General features: G+C 38.8%; 4 protein-coding genes across 11 annotated transcripts in view; 2 read left to right on the forward strand and 2 right to left on the reverse strand.

Moving 5' to 3' along the window:
* The window catches only part of LOC135944940 (uncharacterized), a 31,136-nt gene extending 25,318 nt beyond the window's left edge, over positions 1 to 5,818 (reverse strand). For 3 of the 5 annotated variants that reach the window (XM_065492196.1, XM_065492195.1, XM_065492192.1), the window contains exons 1-2: positions 5,662 to 5,817; positions 792 to 883 (exon numbers count right to left, since the gene is read on the reverse strand). The gene's annotated coding sequence lies outside the window, so the exon portion shown is untranslated. Of the gene's footprint in view, positions 1 to 139; positions 323 to 791; positions 884 to 5,661 lie in introns of those variants that run through there. The other 2 variants (XM_065492197.1, XM_065492193.1) reach the window with 2 other exon arrangements.
* Positions 5,819 to 6,105: 287 nt separating this feature from the next.
* Positions 6,106 to 10,769, forward strand: LOC135944945 (Golgi integral membrane protein 4-like). 4 transcript variants are annotated; one of them, XM_065492211.1, is made up of 9 exons: positions 6,107 to 6,454; positions 6,511 to 6,719; positions 6,774 to 6,952; positions 7,195 to 7,332; positions 7,429 to 7,554; positions 7,613 to 7,762; positions 9,081 to 9,591; positions 9,643 to 9,743; positions 10,296 to 10,769. In XM_065492211.1, exons 2-9 carry the CDS (start codon positions 6,539 to 6,541, stop codon positions 10,332 to 10,334), a joined length of 1,425 nt encoding a protein of 474 aa, XP_065348283.1. In that variant the 5' UTR covers positions 6,107 to 6,454; positions 6,511 to 6,538; the 3' UTR covers positions 10,335 to 10,769. The 4 variants fall into 4 exon arrangements, with proteins under 4 accessions (XP_065348284.1, XP_065348283.1, XP_065348282.1 ...); XM_065492210.1 differs by having other exon boundaries at positions 6,108 to 6,458; XM_065492212.1 differs by lacking the exon at positions 9,643 to 9,743 and having other exon boundaries at positions 6,106 to 6,458.
* LOC135944948 (RNA-binding protein 48) lies at positions 10,756 to 12,126 on the reverse strand. The gene is made up of 5 exons (XM_065492217.1): positions 11,829 to 12,126; positions 11,370 to 11,563; positions 11,149 to 11,298; positions 10,989 to 11,091; positions 10,756 to 10,931 (listed from the first exon to the last, which is right to left on the reverse strand). Exons 1-5 carry the CDS (start codon positions 11,913 to 11,915, stop codon positions 10,770 to 10,772), a joined length of 696 nt encoding a protein of 231 aa, XP_065348289.1. The 5' UTR covers positions 11,916 to 12,126; the 3' UTR covers positions 10,756 to 10,769.
* Positions 12,127 to 12,561: 435 nt separating this feature from the next.
* Positions 12,562 to 20,060, forward strand: eIF3a (eukaryotic translation initiation factor 3 subunit a). Its single transcript, XM_065494220.1, has 13 exons — positions 12,562 to 12,777; positions 12,836 to 13,181; positions 13,241 to 13,391; positions 13,728 to 14,510; positions 14,626 to 14,928; positions 15,176 to 15,523; positions 15,630 to 15,806; positions 16,244 to 16,627; positions 17,395 to 17,653; positions 18,108 to 18,232; positions 18,351 to 18,412; positions 19,179 to 19,423; positions 19,771 to 20,060. The coding sequence occupies exons 1-13, from the start codon at positions 12,729 to 12,731 to the stop codon at positions 19,845 to 19,847; spliced, it is 3,309 nt and encodes a 1,102-aa protein (XP_065350292.1). The 5' UTR covers positions 12,562 to 12,728; the 3' UTR covers positions 19,848 to 20,060.
* The last annotated feature ends 7 nt before the right edge of the window (positions 20,061 to 20,067 follow it).

The following is a 20,067-nucleotide window of genomic DNA, read 5'->3' on the forward strand; positions in this document are numbered from 1 at the left end:
GAGAGAGAGAGAGAGAGAGAGAGAGAGAGAGAGAGAGAGAGAGAGCGCGCAGTAGCAATATTTTGTTCTCTCCCCTTGTAACATTCTTGAGAGCGTCCAGGGCACAATATGTATAATAACCCACAAAATAACCACCCACCTGGCGGATTTTGGAGCATTGTTATCACTTTTGTGGGGCTGTTGCTTGAACAGTTTGTAGGTAAAGCGCGTCGAGCGTCGATCCAACAGCTCCCACCATCTTGTTTTTGATTTTAGTCCTCGCTTTTTTCTCTCTCTCTCTCTCTCTCTCTCGCCACCTCACCCGCTGCCGAGCTCTCTTCGTCTCTCTCGTCGTTTGCTTGCTTGTGTGTGTTGTAATAATATGTACAGTGGCAAGGCCAAGCGGACTTACAACTCTTTAAACGATAATCTACTTCTTTGAGCGCGCCTGTATCGCACGCCAGATTCTTTATTGCGAATTCCGGAACGGCGATGTTTGATTGCTAAATACAAATTGGAGCTTTTATAATTTTCATTTAAATATATAACAGATTTTCACGTTCATGCACAAAGCAGGGGGATACGAGTCCCAAAGGGAACTTTTCAAAATGGCCACATGCTCCTTTGGCAAGTGGCAAATATTTTAAGGTACACGCATCAATAAATAAATAATGGGGAAAAGAAACCTTTACACGAAGAACACTCACTTGAGGGTTCTTCTTCCCCATATGGGCAATGGCATGGAGCATGAAACTCACCCCCCTCTCATACACGGAAGGTGTTGAAGCCCAAAACGTAAAATCTCAACTTACAATTACATGGCCATTGGTGTCGTATGCTATTTCCTAAAAGAATGCACGTAACTCGTGAAACACACACTCAATAAGCAGAAACAATGCTGAATCTGAAACAAAAGAGAGCAAAATGTAAGCAATTGACTTTGGAAGCTAATTTTAAAAAAGTTCCGAGATAAAAACAACCGTAATATCGAAATACTAAAGGTATACACTTTAGGGCGATGATTGGGGCTGGAAATTAACTCGCACCCCTTATGGTTTGACGAGAGTAATTAAAAATGTACAAGCTTATGAGTTTCCACAGTGGCCGGCCGGCCCTGCCTCCGTCACTCATCTTACGCTTGTATCTGCGAGCCAGAAATTAATATGCCAGATTTCTAGATGATAGTATTGATGGAAACGAGAAAAAAGTGTGGTTTATTAACGTAGGGGGCGATTTATCATACTCGGCTATTATGCATAGGCTGAACCGAGCCAGTGGTCGACCCTTTTGGCTCTGGCCCAGCTGAAGTACGATCGTGAAGATAGCCGTTCGAGTTAGCCGCTCGCGAGAAGATAGCCGCTTTTTCAGCAATGCTGCCAACCTAAAATTTGTAAGGTAAAAAGAGGGTCGTACGCATAAATATAATGGATGGGGGTGAATCGGATACTGCCCAAGTGAAGTAAAATGCAACTCTTAGTCGTAAAATAAAAATTTGAGCAAAAGAAAAGGGTTCCATTTAAGGGCTTAAAATTCGAGGGGTTGTTCCAGAGAGGAGTTCAATCTTGAAACCCTTTCCAATTTATTTAAACCGATGAAAATAATACTTCCTGCGAGTTTGAATTAATTTCAGCGTTCTTAACTCGAGAAAATTAAATAAAACTCCGTAAAATGGTCAATTTGGGTGAAAAATTCGAGGGGTGTCTCCTGAAGGGAGTTCGATCTCCTAACCCTCTTCAATTTATTTAAACCGATTAAAGTAATATTTCCTGCAATTTTGAATAGATTTCAGCGTTCCTAACTCGAGAAAATTAAAAAAAACTCCGTAAAATGGTCAATTTTAAGGGTTAAAAATTCCAGGGGTGTCTCCTGAGGTGAGTTCGATCTCCAAACCCTTTTCGATATATTTAAACCAATGAAAACAATATTTCCTGCGAGTTTGAATTAATTTCACCGTTCCTAACTCGAGAAAACTCGACACCCCTCGAATTTTTAACCCTCAAATTTGACCGTTTTTCGGATTTTTATTTAATTTTCTCGAGTTAGGAAATCTATTTAAAATTGCAGGAAATATTGCTTTGATCGGTTTAAATAAATTGAAGAGGGTTAGAAGATCGAACTCCCCTCAGGAGACACCCCTCGAATTTTTAACCCTTAAAATTGACCATTTTACGGAGTTTTATTTAATTTTCTCGAGTTAGGAACGCTGAAATTAATTCAAACTCGCAGGAAATATTATTTTCATCGGTTTAAATAAATTGAAGAGGGTTAGGAGATCGAACTCCCCTCAGGAGAAACCCCACGAATTTTTAACCCTTAAAATTGACCATTTTACGGAGTTTTATTTAATTTTCTCGAGTTAGGAACAGTGAAATCTATTCAAAATTGCAGTAAATATTGCTTTCATCGGTTTACATCAATTGAAGAGGGTTAGGAGATTGAACTCCCCTAAGGAAACATTTCTCGAATTTTTAACCCCTAAAATTGACCATTTTACGGAGTTTTATTTAATTTTCTCGAGTTAGGAACGGTGAAAATAATTTAAACTCGCAGGAAATCTTGCTTTCATCGGTTTAAATAAATTGAACAGGGTTAGGAGATCGAACTCCTCTCAGGAGAAACCCCACGAATTTGTAACCCTTAAAATTGACCATTTTACGGAGTTTTATTTAATTTTCTCGAGTTAGGAACGGTGAAATTAATTCAAACTCGCAGGAAATATTGTTTTGATTGGTTTAAATATATCGAAAAGGGTTTGGAGATCGAACTCACCTCAGGAGACACCCCTCGAATTTTTAACCCTTAAAATTGACCATTTTACGGAGTTTTATTTAATTTTCTCGAGTTAGGAACGGTGAAATCTATTCAAAATTGCAGTAAATATTGCTTTCATCGGTTTACATCAATTGAAGAGGGTTAGGAGATTGAACTCCCCTAAGGAAACATTTCTCGAATTTGTAACCCTTAAAATTGACCATTTTACGGAGTTTTATTTAATTTTCTCGAGTTAGGAACGGTGAAATTAATTCAAACTCGCAGGAAATATTGTTTTGATTGGTTTAAATATATCGAAAAGGGTTTGGAGATCGAACTCACCTCAGGAGACACCCCTCGAATTTTTAACCCTTAAAATTGACCATTTTACGGAGTTTTATTTAATTTTCTCGAGTTAGGAACGGTGAAATCTATTCAAAATTGCAGTAAATATTGCTTTCATCGGTTTACATCAATTGAAGAGGGTTAGGAGATTGAACTCCCCTAAGGAAACATTTCTCGAATTTTTAACCCCTAAAATTGACCATTTTACGGAGTTTTATTTAATTTTCTCGAGTTAGGAACGGTGAAAATAATTTAAACTCGCAGGAAATATTGCTTTCATCGGTTTAAATAAATTGAACAGGGTTAGGAGATCGAACTCCTCTCAGGAGAAACCCCACGAATTTGTAACCCTTAAAATTGACCATTTTACGGAGTTTTATTTAATTTTCTCGAGTTAGGAACGGTGAAATTAATTCAAACTCGCAGGAAATATTGTTTTGATTGGTTTAAATATATCGAAAAGGGTTTGGAGATCGAACTCACCTCAGGAGACACCCCTCGAATTTTTAACCCTTAAAATTGACCATTTTACGGAGTTTTATTTAATTTTCTCGAGTTAGGAACGGTGAAATCTATTCAAAATTGCAGAAAATATTGCTTTCATCGGTTTACATAAATTGAAGAGGGTTAGGAGATCGAACTCCCCTAAGGAAACATTTCTCGAATTTTTAACCCTTAAAATTGACACTTTTTCGGATTTTTATTTAATTTTCTCGAGTTAGGAAATCTATTTAAAATTGCAGGAAATATTGCTTTGATCGGTTTAAATAAATTGAAGAGGGTTAGAAGATCGAACTCCCCTCAGGAGACACCCCTCGAATTTTTAACCCTTAAAATTGACCATTTTACGGAGTTTTATTTAATTTTCTCGAGTTAGGAACGGTGAAATTAATTCAAACTCGCAGGAAATATTGTTTTCATTGGTTTAAATAAATTGAAAAGGGTTTGGAGATCGAACTCACCTCAGGAGAAACCCCTCGAATTTTTACCCTCAAATTTGACCCTTTTTCAGATTTTTTTTTAATTTTCTCGAGTTAGGAACGGTGAAATTAATTCAAACTCGCAGGAAATATTGCTTTCATTGGTTTAAATAAATTGAACAGGGTTAGGAGATCGAACTCCCCTCAGGAGACACCCCTCGAATTGTTAACCCTTAAAATTGACACTTTTTCGGATTTTTATTTAATTTTCTTGAGTTAGGAAATCTATTTAAAATTGCAGGAAATATTGCTTTGATCGGTTTAAATAAATTGAAGAGGGTTAGAAGATCGAACTCCCCTCAGGAGACACCCTTCGAATTTTTAACCCTTAAAATTGACACTTTTTCGGATTTTTATTTAATTTTCTCGAGTTAGGAAATCTATTTAAAATTGCAGGAAATATTGCTTTGATCGGTTTAAATAAATTGAAGAGGGTTAGAAGATCGAACTCCCCTCAGGAGACACCCCTCGAATTTTTAACCCTTAAAATTGACAATTTTACGGAGTTTTATTTAATTTTCTCGAGTTAGGAACGGTGAAATTAATTCAAACTCGCAGGAAATATTGTTTTGATTGGTTTAAATATATCGAAAAGGGTTTGGAGATCGAACTCACCTCAGGAGACACCCCTCGAATTTTTAACCCTCAAATTTGACCCTTTTTCGGATTTTGTTTTTAATTTTCTCGTGTTAGGAACGATGAAATTAATTCAAACTCGCAGGAAATATTGTTTTCATTGGTTTAAATAAATTGAAAAGGGTTTGGAGATCGAACTCACCTCAGGAGACACCCCTCGAATTTTTACCCTCAAATTTGACCCTTTTTCGGATTTTTTTTTCAATTTTCTCGAGTTAGGAACGGTGAAATCTATTCAAACTCGCAGGAAATATTGCTTTGATCGGTTTAAATAAATTGAAGAGGGTTAGAAGATCGAACTCTTCTCAGGAGACACCCCTCGAATTTTTAACCCTTAAAATTGACCATTTTACGGAGTTTTATTTAATTTTCTCAAGTTAGGAACGCTGAAATTAATTCAAACTCGCAGGAAATATTATTTTCATCGGTTTAAATAAATTGGAAAGGGTTTCAAGATTGTACTCCCCTCAGCAACCACCCCTCGAATTTTAAGCCCTTAAATGGCACCCTTTTCTTTTGCTCAAATTTTTATTTTACGACTAAGAGTTGCATTTTACTTCACTTGGGCAGTATCCGATTCACCCCATCCCTTAAATTTATGCGTACGACCCTCTTTTTGCGTTGTAAATTTTAGGTTGGCAGCATTGCTGAAAAAGCGGCTATCTTCTCGCGAGCGGCTAACGCGAGCGGCCAACTTCACATTCGTCTGAATTCTTAAAATTTGTTTGGCCTGAAAAACGCGACCCGGCAACGTACATAGATCTACTTGCAGTACCACACCGTTTTGAGTAGCCACTGGTTATACGCTACTGCACATAAGGCTGGTGCAGAACCGACTCTTAACACATCGGCAGCGGCAGCAGCAACAATGGCGAGTGTGATAGGTTGCGTTTTGAAACGCTTCTTCCAGCTAAAGAATTAACGCTCCTGCCCATTCTCGTTGACTCTATCCCCGCTTAAATTCACTCACCGGGGCACAGTCGATGGCCGGGACACCAAAGGTGGCCCTAGCAGGCAAACTAGCGGAAAATTCGCACTATCGCAGTTTACAACAGCAAACACAACGAGTCCAACACGAGCAGGTGAACAATAAAGGCGAGAGAGCGAGAGAGTTGCCCAGAGATTCCGAGGATTTTGAGGGGAGCTGCGAGCTGCTTGCTTATTCGGTTCTTGCAGGCACAAACCTACCTACCTTTTGTGCAATTTTTACCGGTTTGATTTATCGTTTCACTTCAAAAACCGGTTAAAACAACTAACCGATTGAAAAATTGCGGTTTTTCTTTGAGAAACACCGGTTAATTTTACTACTTCTCGCTTATAAAAATCACCGGCTTAAAAGATATTCGAGGTGTGTTTTAACCGATGGTAACTAGCGCCATCTCACGACAGAAAAAACAATCGGATGCAAAAACATTCGTAGTATGAGTTGCTGGACGAAAGAGAAGGGCTGTATGACACGAAATTTGGATTTAGCAGCGGCTTTGGCTTTGACTCTGCCCTTCGCTGTATTGACCACGGCTACAGATCAAATACAGCATATTCGTAGCGCTTCATCGAAAATAAGACGCTGAAACGTGCTGCAGACCGTATCAATACGATGTGTGGCACTTCAAATGTTCTTCAATGCTGCTGATGCTTCGGGTGGATTTATTTCGTATGCAGTTTTTTGTGTCCCTTTTTCTCTGAGGAAAGAGATAAGGATGTAATAAAACTCCTCTAAACAAGAATTTGCCAGCTAAGCAACTCAGCATCACGCATTTGAAGTTTGTAAGCTTTAGCAAAAGAATTCAGTGACAAAAAAATATTTTCAATTTTTCAGGTTAGCCGAATTATTGTTAGGCCTAATAATGTCAGCTCCACGAATTGCGAGGGGGTCGAAAGGGAGAATTTTACTCTACTTAGGTGCTGTGCTTTTCGTTGGCCTCACTGTGGTCATTATTCACGAGACGCAAACAAGAATAGATGACCTGCGGAAATCATCCGAGAAGTGCCAACAACAGCAGGAATCTCTCTCAGCACAGCTTCAAGGTTTGAACTCTTATGCGTTTGGAGTTTTAAATGTAAAAGATAATTTATTTTCAGTAATATTTGAGTATAAAACGAGGCTGGAGAAGTCGGTGCAGCAAGAAAAAGCGGACCACAAGAAAACTCACGACAACCTCAGCTCCCAGTTGGAGATCGAAAAGAACAAGCGTGCGAGAGAGGTGCTCGACACTACCAACAAACTGGCCTCACTGCAGCAACACTACAAACTCCTCCAGGTAAACGAGGAAGAATTAAATTTATTCCAATCAGCGCCAATAGGTTCCTGTCGGCTGTCGGTGCCAGCTTAACCTTTTTCATCTTGTTAATCAAGATATTAGAGTGTAAACAATAGAAGCACTTCACGTCTTTCGTCTTTAAATTACGCAGCACTGTCACACACTCAAACTGCATGCACTTGCTTTAATCCTTTCAATAAACCTGCTTAACTCTTTGGTTGTGGTGTGCATGAAATTTATAGGGCCAACATGAAGATTTAGCTGAGGAATGTAATGGAGTGCGCAACGGGGCCATCAAAGCTCTTGAAGAACAAAGAGTGGCTGAGAGTACGCTACAAAAGTTGAAAGAACAATCTAATTTGGAATCAAATATTTATAAGGTTGTTGGTCAATTAAAATTTAACTATGAGTTTCTTGATTCTTTATAACTTCTTGAATGTTGTTGTAAATCAATCTGAAGAACCTTATAATTTTAGAGCCAAGTGACACAGTTGAAGATCGATAATGAAAAACTGTCAAAACTCTTAAAAGAAGATGCTGTTGAAATATCAAATCTCCAAGATGAAAACCAGCGACTCGACAATGAATTGAACCAGTGCAAGGTAATATTTCAGGTTTTTTGCGGTGGAAGAGTTGTTAATTTTTATTTATTGTGTGCAGAAGCAGCTTTCTTTGTGCCCATCCAAGTCGTCAGTTGCACTGAATGTGCCTAACTTCCTATCGCCGTCAGCTGCTAGCATTTCTCCCTCTCCAATGAACTCCAATATTAAAAATCAGCAAAATGTCCTTCATCAACCCGAAGAGCCAAAGGTAACTTTTGCCTTCATCTTCCTATACCTATGGCCTATATCTATGGCAGCCCCTACATCGCGTTGAAAACATAAGTTTATTGGAAATCATCGTTTAAGTCAGTTTACTCGTAGCCAGGGTGTTGGGCAAAGAGTTGACAAAAGGTGTGTGCAATTGTGATTCCCTGGAATTTTCATGAAATACCTAGCTTTCTCACTCAAGTTTTTGGAAAAAAAAAATAGGAATCCTACTTCCCCATGATTCATTTCATCATTTCGCAGTTATTCTGTTGTGTTCTGAATGTGGGGAGGTGTGGAGCATAGTTGCTCTGCTGATCCGCAATAATATCAGTTTTGAATCTAAATTTGACATTTCTTTCACACGTTGAAGTTGATACTAAACACAAATTGTTTTTTGTATCATTTTCTTTATCATTTCAGTTTTTAATCAATTTTAAATTTATTACTTACATACATTGCTATTTATCCTTCGCTTTTTAAGCGTTGAATTTGACTTACAGTGACGACCACACATTAAATTATAATCATCTTCTTCTTATTTACACTGTAAAAGCCTGGAAAATTCTTGTTGCCAATGCATGAATCCCTTAGTATTTAGTTGAAGCCAAAATTGACCTAGGTTGTACTGTAAACTTTTGAGAAAGGTAGCTGCAAAGCTAGCATGCTTTTCAAATGGTTTCCTCAAAACCTCTTTCACTGTTGAATAGATCATGACGAGAGGAATCAAAATATGCTCATTAAATTTGTTCACGCACTGTAAAATTAGGAAAATTAAAAAAATGAATTTTTACCGTAGCAAGGACTATTGCAAATTGTAGAGCAAATAATTGTCTATCAACTGCTTATTTCCATCCAATATTAAAAAAATTTCCCATTTTTGCCCTGTAACAATCGACTTTAACTTTTTTAATCCTTAAGGTCCCCTTTAAAATTGCACATTATTGTAGTTTATATAGAACAAAGCTCTATTGATTGGAAAAATTGACTTTATTTCATTAAATTCTTGAATTAGTTGTGTACGGACAAAACTTCAAACCCTGTACATGAATTAATTTAATCTAATCAATCATTTGAAACAGGTTTCTGTCAATGGCCCCAAATAAACTCATTTGGTTAGTTAAGAGACAGGAATCTAGAAACTTTGATACAATTAGTTTGACTTTGGGTAAGAAAAAAATCTTGCTTGTCACAAGTCACAATTTAACAATATTTTAATTATCTTGTCTAGTTGATTGAAGCAACAAATGGGCCGTACCTCTGGTGACATCACCAAAACTGTATCATCTATTGCTTGTACAAATAACTCTGATTGATTTCAGGCATCAAGTTCTTCTCCAACTGGAATGAAAAGTACAGCCAAAAGCAACGTAGTTCCAGTTCCAGCGCCTGGACCTGAAGCCCCAAAACCGCTGGCTGGAATTTTCGAGCAGCTGCTGCCAGCTGGGGTGGTTCCTCCTGCAGTAGTACCCAAGGTGCAGAGCGACGACGACAACAACATCCACAAAAACTCGCTTCTTGGCAAAAACTTGGAGGAGTCGCGACAGCTTGTAAAGCCTTTCCAAGGCCGGTTTTTGCGCCAGCCCGAGCCAGAGGAGGACGAAGAACAGAAGAAGGCTGTAGGAGCGCCTCCGCCTGAGCAGCAGCAGCAGCAGCCATGGCGCCAGGGCAATGCCCTTGATGAGGAGGATGCACGTCGCGGAGGGGCCGGCGGCCTTTTCCAGAACTACAAGGACGAGGATGGCGCCGCTCCCCATTGGAATGGAGTAAATCGCCATCTGCCTGAGGGCGAGAGACACGAAGATCTGCAACTTGAGGATCCTGATGAAGACGGTAGGTAAAATGGGCTCGGAATTGGTTGATATTTAACCTTGACATGTTTAGAAGGAGATGATGACGTGGATCAAATTGATTACGGCAACGATGCTGTAAATAACAAAAACCTTCCCAACGCCAAGCAAAAAGCTCACCGAAAGTTTCCCTTGGTGAGAGCATTACAGGAAATTATTAGTTGAACATATATCATTGCATTTAACTCGCAAAATGACATTTTTGGTTTCTCTGATAAGACTTCTTGGCGCAACTACTTTATTTTGCCGTGCTTTTTATTATATTTAATGAGTGTTATAATAGTTTAGTATTAGCTTTTTAGTGCAGATAAGAGATTGATTAGCCATCAATCAAGTAATTTGACTAGGATCAAAGACTAGAATCTCTTACGAGCTGGTGTTTGAAAATGGAAAATAAATCAAGGGGCTGAGCAAAAGTTTTAATGATAAAGTGTTTTATCTGGTTTAACCAGGGTTCGGCTTGGATTTTTCAGATTTTGGCCCAACTCAGAGTTAAAATAACGTGTTGACCAAATGCCACAAAACTGATCATTATTTCTTGTAAAATCTCTTACCAGATATTTTATGTTATTTCTAAATTTTTATAAATTCCAAGCTAGGTCTGAGTTGAGTCTTTAGTCCCAATATCAACATTTTTTATCTTTTGAGATTATGCAGTTTAAATTTACAATTTCATTTCATTTTCAGGGTGGAAAGCATGATAGTGTAATGGTCAATCCGAAATGATGCGACTAATTCACCCACCTGATGGACGAGGAACTCTTGTACAGTATAATCATTGATAGTCAACTGTGAACTGTGACTGCACAAATGCGCCATTGACGTGGACTAGTAAAACGCACACGAATCTTTGAATAGGGACAAGACTTTCATTTCAGGTTTGAAATGCTTGTGAAGGTGATATTTATGTAAATTTAAAAACATCAAATAGCATTTATTACCGAGACAGATAGCATGTTTCTGACAAGGAGAGATTCTATTTAACTAATATATTTTTAACTTGTTAAAGGATTGACGCATTTTTGTACATTTTGGTTAAATTTTTGTTATGTTCGATTTTTTTTAATTAAGCGTTCCTTGTAAAGAGTAGAGGGCTCTATTGTTCATAATTCGTTCCTATGCGGTTGATGAGAAATAAAAATAGGAATTTTATGGATAAAATCAGTCTTTTCTTGCGCGCTTATTGCTTTGCATTTCCATAGACGAGAGAGCAGTGAACGCTCTTTTCTGCAACTGGCGAGGAATGAACATCTTTGAAGTTATCTTTAACTCCGGTGTCTCAGTTTGCGTCAACGCCGTTGGCAACTGCGGTCCATAGATTACCTGCGGAAAGTTTTTATAATATCTAACAGCTGCAGTTAAATATTAAATCCATTTTACCCCTTTGCTAGAGGCACCATATTGTTGGTTATCACTTATGCTTTTAGCTGGGATGTTTCGATCGTACTCCTCAAGTTTAAAATTAGACTTTGCTTCCGTTGACCTGACAAAATTATTTGTTAACAAAATCGGAGGAAATAATATTACTTTTTGGTCATACCGGGAATTTGTTCTCAACCTTTTTAATACATCTGCCTTTCTTAAGTCCATTTTTAATTTCACTTCTTCAACATTTTCCATTTCAGGGGCATAGCAGACGTGGAAGACTCCACCATAAAAAGATGTCGCATCTAATTTTCTTTTCGTGAATCTGAAATATATATTTTTGAAGTTTATATTGACTCATATTCATATTTTTTAGTAGTTAAATTAGGTTGTTACCTGGCATTTTTGATGTCACAAAACACTGCATGGTAAACCTTTGTGAACTGCTCAGCGTCTTTATAATTAGGTAGTTCAGCAAGGCTTTCCAACTTTCCATACTTGGACAATTTCGTTTTCAGCTCATCTCTCAGGTTCAAGTCAGGCACTCCATGAAAAAGTAAATGCCGAGACTCGCCTGCTATGGTGTACACCTAAAATATTAGGGTCACTGAGTTATTATGTTGCAACAATCAGTGCAGTAATACATTGTTTTTTGGTTTTTGCCATATATTTTGCTAGCTGTTTTTGTCTTGCACAATTTTCTTTTAATGTTTAATGATTTATACATACATAAAATGAATGACTGCAAAAATAAACAAGTATGATAATATAATTATTATATTATTATTCCAAAACAAAGGAAACAAGAGTTATAACAACATAAATTTAGTCTAATCTAAAGCAATCTTATCATACTTTGACAGCAGTTAATTTTCTTCCTTGGCGATATTGAGGTCTTGATGTACACAGGTTTTGTTGAACATGGTGCGGAAGAATTTCCATTTTCTTTAAGTCACCGAGAATATTAAAATAATCTTTGCAGAGAAATGCTAAAATGCATTATCGAGATGTGAGCTGCAGGGGCAAGAAGAGGACGAAGAGGTTAATAATAAAAGCAATAAAAGGGCCGGGGTGGAAAAAATTGAACATTCGCGCGCCACAATCATAACACTACTCTTAAACAGGTGTATCAAACTTGCAATGACTTGCACCAAAGCTAAAATGTTGGTATGATAAAATAGTTTCCTTTTTTTGTCCGTAGAAAATCGGGATCAAGTGATAAAATAATAACAGTAATTAATATTATGTGAATTGTATTAACAGATTATGAGAATTTATTAAAAAAGTTTGAAGCTACGGCCAGGATTAATGATGAAATTTAAGATTGCGCGCTACGATCATGAAACTTAAGCAATAATACCAACTCAATATATGAATGTTTGGAATGTTTGAGTTTTTTATTTTATTTATTCTCGAGTATTAGTGATAAATAATTAGGAAAATATAATTTCGATCAACACATAATTAGTATAAATAGTTATGTGTCGATAGTATAGCAACATTAAATTAAATCATATAAAATTGAAAATTATTGGGTGAAAATCATGTTGGCCAGCTTGCAAAATCATTAATGGCTGCTCCACCACATTGCAAATAGCAATCTCTAGTGAGAGTGCTCGTGGCGTGCTTCTTCAGTCGCTTGCATTGACTTGCCAGATTTTTCGTCAATTTTCATGTTTTTCTTTGGAAACATTTATCTCTCTTACAAATTTGGTATAAAACTGTCTCGATAAATCTGTTGCACAACATCCAATCATGGCTAGATACACCCAGCGTCCGGAAAATGCGCTAAAAAAAGCCACCGGTAAGTCCTTGCATTCCCATGTCGAAAGTCAGAAATCAATCCAACCCCCAAATTTCAGAATTCATCGAAGTTGGGAAGCAGGCTCGTGCTTTAGACACCTTGTACGAAGTTTTCAGGAACAAGAAATGGGTTTTCAGCTGGAGCGAGAGCGTTCTCGAGCCCATCATGTTCAAATATCTCGAGCTATGCGTGGAATTGAAGAAGTCTCACATAGCCAAAGAGGGGCTCTTTCAATACCGCAACCTCTTCCAGTCCGTGAACGTTGGGTCATTAGAAAACGTTATTCGCTTTTATCTTCGGACAGCGGAAGAGCGGACAGAACAAGCTCGAGAGCAATCTCAGCAAGCTGTGGTTGATATCGATGATTTGGATAATTTGGAAACTCCAGAAAGTATACTTCTGAGGTATTATACCTGGTGTATTTAGCTATTCCTGTTTAATTATTAATTCCTGACTTCTTCAGTGCTGTAAGTGGTGAGGACGCCCAAGATCGGAGTGATAGAACCATTCTCACCCCATGGGTCAAGTTCCTCTGGGAATCTTACTGTCAGTGCCTCGAACTATTGCGCACAAACAGCCATGTGGAAACGCTGTACCATGACATTGCACGGATGGTATGAGATTTATTTCTTGCTTTGACTAAAACATTCAATTTTTAAAACTAATTAGCTCAGAAAGTTTTATATTGCTGCTATTGTTAAAATTGGTTATCAACTGACTTTGATATGGTTTTAATGGCTATAAAAGTTGTCTTACAGTTCATCATCAAACTAAATAATTTTGCAAAGGTCAGTGATAGGAAAACAGCAATGCTGGTGATTAAGATTGTAATTCTTAAATTATCTGCCGTAGCTGTTAGGAAGCTTACCAATTATATTAATGCAAAGATCACTAGATTAGTTGATTCAAAAAATAGAAACTGCAGAAAACTAATTTCTTCCTTGTTTCAGGCCTTTGCTTTCTGCCTGAAGTATAACCGCAAGACTGAGTTCCGCAAGCTATGCGACAAGCTGCGCAAACATTTGGAGGACATCCAGAAGCTGACTCCTCAGGTGGCCAATGTGTCCATCAGCAAGCCGGAGACGCAGCAGCTGAACCAGGACACACGTCTGGTGCAGCTAGACTCTGCCATCCAGATGGAACTGTGGCAGGAGGCGTACAAGGCCATTGAGGACATCCATGGCCTGATGAACTTGGCAAAGAAGTCACCAGTGCCCAAGACCATGGCCAACTACTACCAGAAGCTGGCACTGGTCTTTTGGAAGGCTGGCCACAACCTGTTCCACGCAGCGGCCTTGTTCAAGCTGTTCCAGCTTTCTAAGGAGATGAAGAAGAACATAACGCAGGAGGAGCTGCAAAAGATGGCCTGCAGGGTTCTGATTGCCACGCTGTCCATTCCGCTGCCGTCCGCGCACCCTGAGTTTGACCGCTTCATCGAGACAGACAAGAGCCCTCTGGAGAAGGCGCAGCGTCTGGCAGTGTTGCTTGGCCTCTTCCAGCCGCCCACTAGGCAGTCGCTGCTCAGGGACATTCTGCGCATGAACGTGGTCAGCCTGGCCACCCCGCAGCTGCAGGAGTTGCACCAGTGGCTTGAAGAGGAATTCAATCCGCTGCAGTTGTGCTCTAAGGTGCACAGTATCATTGATCGCATCCGCGCTGACGAGAGCGCCACTGGACTTGTGCAGTACATCCCTGCCCTGCAGGACGTCACCCACATCAGGCTCATCAGACAGGTATGTTGAAAATAACTGCAAGATAAGCCCAGATTTGGTCGCGGAATTTTTTCATTTTATTTTTATAGTTCCATTCAAATATGTTATAAAATAAATAATCAATTCTTCCCCACAGGTGTCCCAAGTTTACCAGACGATCGAGATTCCACGCCTGGTTGAGTTGGCGTGTTTCGCCACGCCATTCCACCTGGAGCGGCTGCTCGTGGATTGCGTCAGGCACAACGACATGCAAATTCGCATTGACCACCGCAAGGAATGTGTCCACTTTGGCATTGATCTGTCCCAGGCTCAGCGTGAAGACAAGGCAGAGGGGCCGACCCTGCAGAGCATGCCTAGCGAGCAGATTCGCAACCAGCTCATCAACATGGGTTCTGTCCTGTACAGAGCTGTCAAGATCATCGACCCTCTGAAGAAAAAGGTATTTTTGTCGGATCCTTTGCTTAAAATTCCTCACGTCTAATTCAAACTACGTTTAAAATTTTAAACAGATAATTTTTGTCTGAAGCAGCTGCTTCCATGGTAGTAATAAAATAGAAAGTTAGATGTCATCAACTTAATGCGTCTTTAAAGCCAACAACCGGTTTTTTTTCATATTCGGTGTTATTGTCTTTGAAAATTAAAATATCCATTGCTTAAGAAATTTCAAATAATTAAATTTGTTGCAGGCCGAAAAGTTAAGGACTATGCAGCTGTTGGTGAGTCACTACCACGGTATCAAGGATCGCGAGCACCGTGAAGTGCTGAACCGTCGCATAATCATCGAGGAGCGCAAGGAGATGCTGGAGCGTCTGAACACGGTGCGCGAAGAGGAAGAAGCTCGACGTCTGGAGGAGTTGGCGCGCCAGCAAGCCATGGCCGAGCAGAAAAGGCTGACGCAGGAACGGCAGGAGCGCGAGCGCAAACGCCAGGAGAACGAGCTGCAGCAGATCAAGGACCGCACTCTCAAGGAGAAAATGCAGCAGATCTCGCAGACCACCCACGGCCAGCGCATTTTGCAAAAGCTCCAGGACGATGTAAGCAACTTGTTGCCTTTCCTTGAAGGTTTTTACTTATTAAAAAAATCGTCATTGAATAAACAAGAATATTTATTTGTTCTTCACGACATTATTTTGCGTGCAGGATCTGAAGAAAATGGATGCCGATGAAATTGCCCTGAGAGAGGTTGAGGAATTGCAGAAGGAGCGACGGGAGCTGCAGCAGAAGCTCAAGTCTCAGGAGAAGAAGGTTGATTATTTTGAACGTGCCAAGCGCCTTGAAGAAATTCCTCTGCTCGTAAAGTCATTTGACGAGAAAAAGGTATGATTAAATTTTCATAACTTGCATTTTTAAGTATTTACATAATACAAAATTGCATCACTTCATAGGACACATGTAATGGTTAATAGACACAATCAAAGTGATCAAAGTGCTGATTGAGCGTCATTTTCACATCATTAATTTTATTAAACTTTGAGCACTGGTGATCAAGATATCTTTCTAGACATCCGAAAAGGAGTCGCAGAGTTTTAAATTCATTACTTAGAAGAGATTTCTTTCTAAATTTTCTCTTAGTTTGGTTGGTAAAATGTACAACCAGTCCAAGTTCCATAACCATGAACACACACACACAAACACACACACAGATATATATATATATATATATATATATATATATATATATATATATATATAATTTTAATTGTTGTAATAGCTTGTTCACTTAATTAACGCTTTATAATTTGTGCTGTTTTCAGGAACAAGACATGCTTTTCTGGGAGGCACAGGAGAAGCAAAGGATTTCTGCGCTGAAGGAAGAGCGAGAGTTGGCCGTGAAGACCAAGAAGCGGCTGCTGCTGATAATGGACGAGAAGAACGCGTTTGTGTCGCGACTGAAGGAGGAGCGCAAGGCCGAGTTCAAGGCCAAGGAGGAGGCGTTCAAGAAGAAGATGGCTGAGAAGCGCTTGCAGCTGCTGGAGGAGCGCAAGCAGCAGCGCAAGGAGCATCGCCGGCGGGACTATATCAGGGCCAAGGAGGCTGAGGAAATGCGCCGCAGGGAGGAGGAGGAAGCCAGGCTCGAAGAGATTGAGCGAAAGAGGATGGAGGAGGAGCAAGCTGCAGAGCTCATCCGCAAGGAAAAGGTTTGCCATCTTGGTTTAAGCTTAAATAATTCAATTTTATTCTAAAGAGAATTTTATTTTATATACATGATTTAGGTTTTCTGGTTTCAAAAACAGTTTCTAGGGTTGTGAATTAAAGACAATCCTGTTTTTTTTTGTCCAATTTTTATTCAGGCATCAAACTAGCACGAATTATACAATGCAGAATGCAGAGAGTTTTGATCCACCTAAAATCGTCTATGTTGCCATTAACCCATTTTGAAACCTTAAAGTAGCGCTAAAAAGTCCACTTTTTCAATTTAATCTTACTAAAATCCAATTTTTCAGATGATTTCAATTAGAAAGTTATTAAAATAGATTAAATTGGCAAAATATTGATTATAAACCAATTTGTCGGTTCTAATATTCAATTCAAAATTTACGTATATTTAAACCAAATATTAGGTCTTCTGTAATTTTAATTTATTTTTAGTCACACATTTCCACACAACACATTGATCACTGGTTGAAGGAAAATTTTGTCTTTTTTTTTTTTTTTTTTTTTTGTTAAATATCGTGCTGTTGTAATTAAAAAGCTGACTTAACGAGCCAAATTTTACACGAAAAATTAAACGGCCTTGTTGGAATATCTGAAATGATAAATAATATCTAGAATGATCAAGAATTAGGCTTTTTGAAATGAATAGGTTTTTTCTTTGTTTTACATGTTTTCATAATTTCCCTTTCTTTTTGCCTCCATAATACACAATATTAGTGAAGTTTGTCCTAACAATGAATTTGTTTATTAGGAGGAGGAAGAGCAGCGTGTAAGAATGGAGGCCCTCGACAGAGCTGCCGAGAAACAGAGGGAACGCGATCGCGAAATAGAGGAACGCACTAGGAATGAGCAGGCGTCTCTGCGTGAGAGAGACCGCGGAGGCGACGGGGGCTCCAGGCTCTGGAAACGTGATGACAGGGAAGCTCCAGCTCGACGTCCCGACGACTGGCGCTCGCGTGCCGCTAATGGTTCGCCACCAAGAGCCAAGGAGGACGCATGGAGGCCCACCGGTATGTGTCTGTTTTTCCTTATTTTATCGTCTTCATTTTTGCGTATATTTTAAAATGGTTGAAATGATTTTCATTGACCTTATCATACCATAGGTTACAGGATAGTGTTGTTAATACGTATATTTTGCTTAATTTTGTTATACTTATAAGCATTATATAACTTAAGATAATATTACCTTTACACGCTCTTTACCTCTTTAAATCTCTATGGGTCACATGGCAGAGGAATTTTAAATCAAATATATATAATTTTTTCTACTTCCAACTTGTCTTATTGATGTATTTGTATATTTGTATTAAGTGAGAATAAACATCTATATCAACCACCCTAGATTATTAAAGCTACAAATATATTAAATTCTAGGGGGGGGGGGGGAGAAATAAAAAAATTGTACATGTTGAATTATCACATCAATGCTTCAATTAAGTTAACACACTTCTTGTATATTTTCAGAACGCAGAGGTGATGATCTCAGGCGAGGCGATGACAGGAGAGGTGACGACAGGAGAGGCCCTATGTCCAGAGATGTCCCCATGTCTAGAGATGGTCCCATGTCTAGAGATATCCCCAGACGTGGTGTAAGTCAACACAATTTATGTACTGCTTTATATCCCATGCTGATTCCTCCTTTTGATAAAAATTTACCGATGGTTTTATTCTGACACTAATCTAATCATCCATTTGTGTTATTTCCAGATGGGCGAGCCAGGAAGCAGTTGGCGATCTGGCGGTGACGATTCTCGCGACACTGGCCCAAGGTAAGCTTTTTTCATGGTTTGGTGAAAGAGTTGACAGTTGACCAAAACATTTGGATTTTACCAACCTCCGTTATTTTATTTGAAAATAAAAAATGATAGTCCCCACTCAACTGTGATTAAAAAAATATTACATAAACTTTTCCACTACAGTGTTTGTAGAATATACACATCATTCTTTTGCTGAAAATTTGGTATCTATTGAAACTCATGGAACGCTCAAAATCATTGTTTGATGTCCAGGTACTATAAATCACTTCGAAACAATTTTACCTAACAGTATAGGCTTTGGTTTCTTGCCAGATTCAAACACCTATCTTTTAATCTCACGCGGTTTTCAATTAATGGTGTTTCTAGATGCTCATTCATTTTAACCATCTGAAGAAAATATTTTTTTAACATAGTTTTAATAATTATACTTGAATACGTCATTCGCTTCTACTTATTTTTAGTTTTTAAATGTGAGCTAATGAATAAATTAAAATGTTTTCATGTAGAGAAATCAGTTTTTTTTTTAATTTATCGACATCAATACCCAATTTAAAAAAATCTATCATTTCGTTAACAAATTTTAGGTTTCTATATCTATATAATTAGTATTGTAGAAAATCCTTTCAGCTAGAATAAACTGCACATTTCGTGCTGGATAAACTAGATATAATTGTGTGAACCGTTATTTTAATCCAATTAAAACGATTCCATTGAGATTTTCGCCATGCTTCGTTTTTGTCCAAATGCATGTTACATTGTGTACCCATTTTGTCCGCAGGAAAATTGAAATTACGCGCAGGGATGACCGCCGTGATGACCGACGTGACGACCGAGACAGAGATTTCCGCCGGCGCGATGATGATCGCAGGGACGACCGCCGCTTTGATAGGCGTGGTGGTGATGACCGTCGCGAAGACAGGAGAGACGACCGCGGCGGCCCGAAGCTTGACTGGCGCCGCGGACCTCCTGCTGGCGGTGCTGAGCCTCCTGTTCGCAAGGAAGAGCGTGAAGAGAAAAAACCAGGTGAGCTAAACTTTGGTACTATTCTAATTCATGCGCGTGGATGTCGTTAAAATGCATTACAAAATAATTTTTTCAGCAGGTGTGTGCTCTTTTGGCTTGTTTTTAGGCAACTTGCAATCTCTATTACAGTTTAAATTAATAGTTTCGTAACAGAAAAATTCTTTTCCACTTGATTTGCATTTTTATTGCGTCTCTTGGTGATACATTTTCTATTGCAAGAAATTGAAAAAAAAAATCCAGTGCATATTTTAACAATGCGTTTTCGCAACCCCGAGTACACCTAGAAAATATAATTTCTGGCAGAGTCCTTTCAGAGAAAAATACTAATTGACACTTTATCAATTCAGCCCCTGAACGAAGCGCTCCTTCTGCTCCTCAAGAAGAAGGTGATGACGGAAGCTGGCAGCGCGTGAGTCGCAAGTAATCCTGTTGATCACCACAGCTTCCGTCTCTCTAGTGCCCATTCCACTTGCTATCAATCTGATCAGCTGATTGCGATATTCTGTTTAAAATCAAATTTGTAAGTGGGCTTCTTTTATTTACGTGCGAAGACGGAACTTCAACACAATGTTATTAATGTGTATTATGTAGTACTCAATTTGTCTGGTTTCAATAAAGGTTTCTAATTGATACTATAGCTCGAA

Source organism: Cloeon dipterum, chromosome X (genome assembly GCF_949628265.1).
Source record: "Cloeon dipterum chromosome X, ieCloDipt1.1, whole genome shotgun sequence".
Classification (NCBI taxonomy): domain Eukaryota; kingdom Metazoa; phylum Arthropoda; class Insecta; order Ephemeroptera; family Baetidae; genus Cloeon; species Cloeon dipterum.

What these genes read in the sequence shown, in the direction of transcription:
- LOC135944945 (XM_065492211.1), top strand. Translation starts at nt 6,539, where the DNA reads ATGTCAGCTCCACGAATTGCGAGGGGGTCGAAAGGGAGAATTTTACTC. An exon ending in TCTCTCAGCACAGCTTCAAG is followed by an intron (nt 6,720 to 6,773) that starts GTTTGAACTCTT and finishes ATTTATTTTCAG; the next exon opens with TAATATTTGAGTATAAAACG. An exon ending in CTCACCGAAAGTTTCCCTTG is followed by an intron (nt 9,744 to 10,295) that starts GTGAGAGCATTA and finishes TTTCATTTTCAG; the next exon opens with GGTGGAAAGCATGATAGTGT.
- LOC135944948 (XM_065492217.1), bottom strand. Translation starts at nt 11,915, where the DNA reads ATGGAAATTCTTCCGCACCATGTTCAACAAAACCTGTGTACATCAAGA. An exon ending in GAAAATTAACTGCTGTCAAA is followed by an intron (nt 11,564 to 11,828) that starts GTATGATAAGAT and finishes CTAATATTTTAG; the next exon opens with GTGTACACCATAGCAGGCGA. An exon ending in AGGTTGAGAACAAATTCCCG is followed by an intron (nt 11,092 to 11,148) that starts GTATGACCAAAA and finishes TAATTTTGTCAG; the next exon opens with GTCAACGGAAGCAAAGTCTA.
- eIF3a (XM_065494220.1), top strand. Translation starts at nt 12,729, where the DNA reads ATGGCTAGATACACCCAGCGTCCGGAAAATGCGCTAAAAAAAGCCACC. An exon ending in CCAGAAAGTATACTTCTGAG is followed by an intron (nt 13,182 to 13,240) that starts GTATTATACCTG and finishes TGACTTCTTCAG; the next exon opens with TGCTGTAAGTGGTGAGGACG. An exon ending in ACCATGACATTGCACGGATG is followed by an intron (nt 13,392 to 13,727) that starts GTATGAGATTTA and finishes TCCTTGTTTCAG; the next exon opens with GCCTTTGCTTTCTGCCTGAA.